This window comes from Mastomys coucha, unplaced genomic scaffold, assembly GCF_008632895.1.
Source record: "Mastomys coucha isolate ucsf_1 unplaced genomic scaffold, UCSF_Mcou_1 pScaffold3, whole genome shotgun sequence".
NCBI classification, from domain to species: domain Eukaryota; kingdom Metazoa; phylum Chordata; class Mammalia; order Rodentia; family Muridae; genus Mastomys; species Mastomys coucha.
Window position 1 is genome coordinate 20,875,625 of NW_022196909.1, and position 3,094 is coordinate 20,878,718.

The 3,094-nt window shown below is 36.6% G+C and overlaps 1 protein-coding gene across 2 annotated transcripts in view; it reads right to left on the reverse strand.

Annotated features, from left to right (window-relative positions):
* Positions 1-3,094, reverse strand: part of Ascc3 (activating signal cointegrator 1 complex subunit 3) — a 267,615-nt gene that overhangs the window by 251,635 nt on the left and 12,886 nt on the right. The window contains exon 3 of one of the 2 annotated variants that reach the window (XM_031347189.1): positions 1,565-1,696. In XM_031347189.1, coding sequence (XP_031203049.1) covers positions 1,565-1,654 — 90 coding nt within the window. In that variant the 5' untranslated portion in view covers positions 1,655-1,696. Of the gene's footprint in view, positions 1-1,564; positions 1,697-3,094 lie in introns of those variants that run through there. The other variant, XM_031347190.1, reaches the window with a different exon arrangement.

Sequence of the window (3,094 nt, forward strand, 5' to 3'; positions counted from 1 at the left end):
AAAAACAAAAAAAAACAAACAAACAAACAAAAAAAAAACTAAGGGGCTGGCGAGATGGCTCAGCGGGTAAGAGCACTGACTGCTGCTCTTCCAAAGGTCCTGAGTTCAAATCCCAGCAACCACATGGTAGCTCACAACCACCCGTAATGAGATCTTCTGGTGCGTTTCAAGACAGCTGCAGTAAATGACTCAGAAGGGAGCGGGGCCAGCAGAGGTCCTGAGATCAACAGCAGCCACATACATGATGGCTCATGGCCACCTATACAGCTACAGCATACTCATACACATTAAATAAATAAAAAATAATAACTCTTTAAAAAAAAAAATCGAAAACAAAAACTATGAACTCTCAAGGATACCAGGGATAGGCTTACACAGAGGAATGTTCCTGGTAGGATACCGTGGGATAGGCTTACACAGAGGAATGTTCCTGGTAGGATACCATGGGATAGGCTCACACAGAGGAATGTCCTGGTAGGATACCGTGGGAAGGATGATATTTACAACAAGCAGCAGAGAGAAGTTTCCAGAGAAAGCAGCTTTGCCTTGATCCTGAACTTTTAGGTACCAGTTTTAGGGAACATAAAATTTTTGTTATCAAGGCCAGCTAACAGATGGTATTTTATATTAATCTATACAAATTAATATGTCATAAGTTAAGGACATTTCTCTAGAGTCTCACTTGTAAATATTTAATATAGAATTTTCAATAAGCCTTGGTATAATTATAGCATTACCTTTATAATTCTCTATGACTTATTTTATAAAACTTTCTTATGTAAGTCAGTTTACTTGTACAAGAAATTCACTATGAAACCACATACTCTAATTTGTTGTTCAGAAATCAAAGTCATTGAATCAACTGAAGAAGTGACTGGCATTTTTTCCACTAAGCTCAATGTGCTAACCAAGTATACCGTGCAAGTAGACACTAACTCTATTTAAAGTAAACGTAACTTCACATTGTGTACTATAAACCTAAGTCATGTAAGGAAACCAGTCCACATCATAGTCATTACCAGTCAGGTACACTACAGTTACAAGAATCTAGAATTTTGCAAGTTTTAATTACTAGTATTTATTTCTGAAGATGCAACTATAAAAAGGCCTAACAATTAACTTCTTTAAGCCATGAATGTGCTCTTATCAATTATATGAACAAATCAACTATGAGACTAACTACAGAGCTAGAAAGTAATATTTATATATCTAGTGTTAGGATATAGACAGCGTTGCTATTCATGCATGAAGAATTTAACAGGAAATCTAAAAATGTGCCCAGCTGGCTCAAAATCGATGTAAACTAATTCACACAATTAGCTGTGGCACAGCCCTAAAGAACAGAAAGCATGAAGGTCTGTCTATATTGGCTTATTCCCTTGGCTAATAGTCACAGGTACTTAACATAAGTACAGTCTACTGAAAATATCAGTATACTCAATCTCCTTCTCAAGAGAGAAGCAAGATAAGACTTCCATTCTAAAAGCATACAACTACAAAGAAAAAATGTCAAACACTCACCCATACCCTTTGTTTTTAACGGTTTTCACCTAGAAACATTTACCTTTAAGTCAGCTACTTCTTCATTATAATTATCTTGCTTGGTGACATTTGAAAAGGAGCGCAAGGCTCCCGTGAGCCGAGGTAAAGCCATTTATTACTCAGTCAGTGATCCATAGAAATAAGAAACTCGATACTGAAACAAAACACAGTGATATTTATCTGTTTAGAAATGACACAGGTAATCAAACTCAACAAACTGACCTACACAAGAAAAAAAAAAGGCTCCAAGAGCACTTGCTATCTATGTTAGTTTCTTATGTATGGCATAAAGTCTCCCAGCAAATAATAACCAAAAGGCTAGAAACTGTATAAACTATATCACATTCGACAAAACAGACTTTCAAAGGACTGAAAGGGACCTAAAACAAAGGACTCTAAACTGTAATAAAAGCCAGCTAATATAAAAACAACTAAAAACTAAAACTGACCTAAAACAGACCTCCAGAAAGCAGTGGCAAGTCTAGCGTCAAACTGCAGGTCAAAGACAATGACTACTAAGAGTCGCAAGCCAATGCTACCTTGTCCAAATTCAATGTACATTTGAAAGATTTAATTTCTTTAATTACACTGTGCGTGCATGCATGTATATGTGTACACTGTGTGGGTGTTTGTGCATGTTGATGTGTACAGGCATAAACCTGCCATGGCACATGGCACAAGATCAGAGGGTAACTTGTAGGAGGCAGTTTTCTTCTTTTCTCTAATGAATCCTGGGAACTGAACTCAGATCACTAGGCTTGGCAGCCTTTACCTGCTGGGTCATCCACCTCTCTGGTCATAAAACAGTTTTAAGATGGTATGTGTAATACAGCATAAAGTAAGTCTTCCTTTAATCACCACTTTCATCTATGGCTTCAATGTTTAACATCTATTCCTTCAAAAAATAAACAACAAAGCCATAACACAGCCATTAAACAGAAACCAACTTTTTTACCTGGAGTTCATCTGAAGAAATGAATATTTTAAAAACACATCTGTCCAAGACGCACTGACAGTATGCTGTACCAACATTTCAAGGGTAATTTTAATTATTCATAATTTCTATCTACCAAACTGACAACAGATCCTACATCTCTCTTAAGCAAGAAGCAATTGTTCTGAAACAGTTCCCAATCAAGTAAGGATACACATTTGACATGTGGAGAATTCAGAAAGCACAGGAACAGATCATTAAATACCACCTGCACACATCTCACACAATACAAAATTTATACTTATGTATTTTACAAACATATAAAAATAGAGATTGTGTTATTTACTGAAAAACCCTGTTTCTAGTTGTGGCATGGCTCAGCCTTTAGCATACACAACAACTTTGATCACTCTGGCTTGAAGTACAAACCTTTAATAGTAGACCATGAAAGTAAAATTAGTTTGTGGAAGGAAGCAGCCATGTTTGAAAGGGATGTCTAATTGAAGGGCAGACAAAGCAATGAATCAGAGAATGATCTGACAGAAAAGGATATGCCCAATTCTCATGAGAAGAGAAAAGGAAAGCTATAAGAGGTGCAGTGTTTGAGAGAAAAGCGGG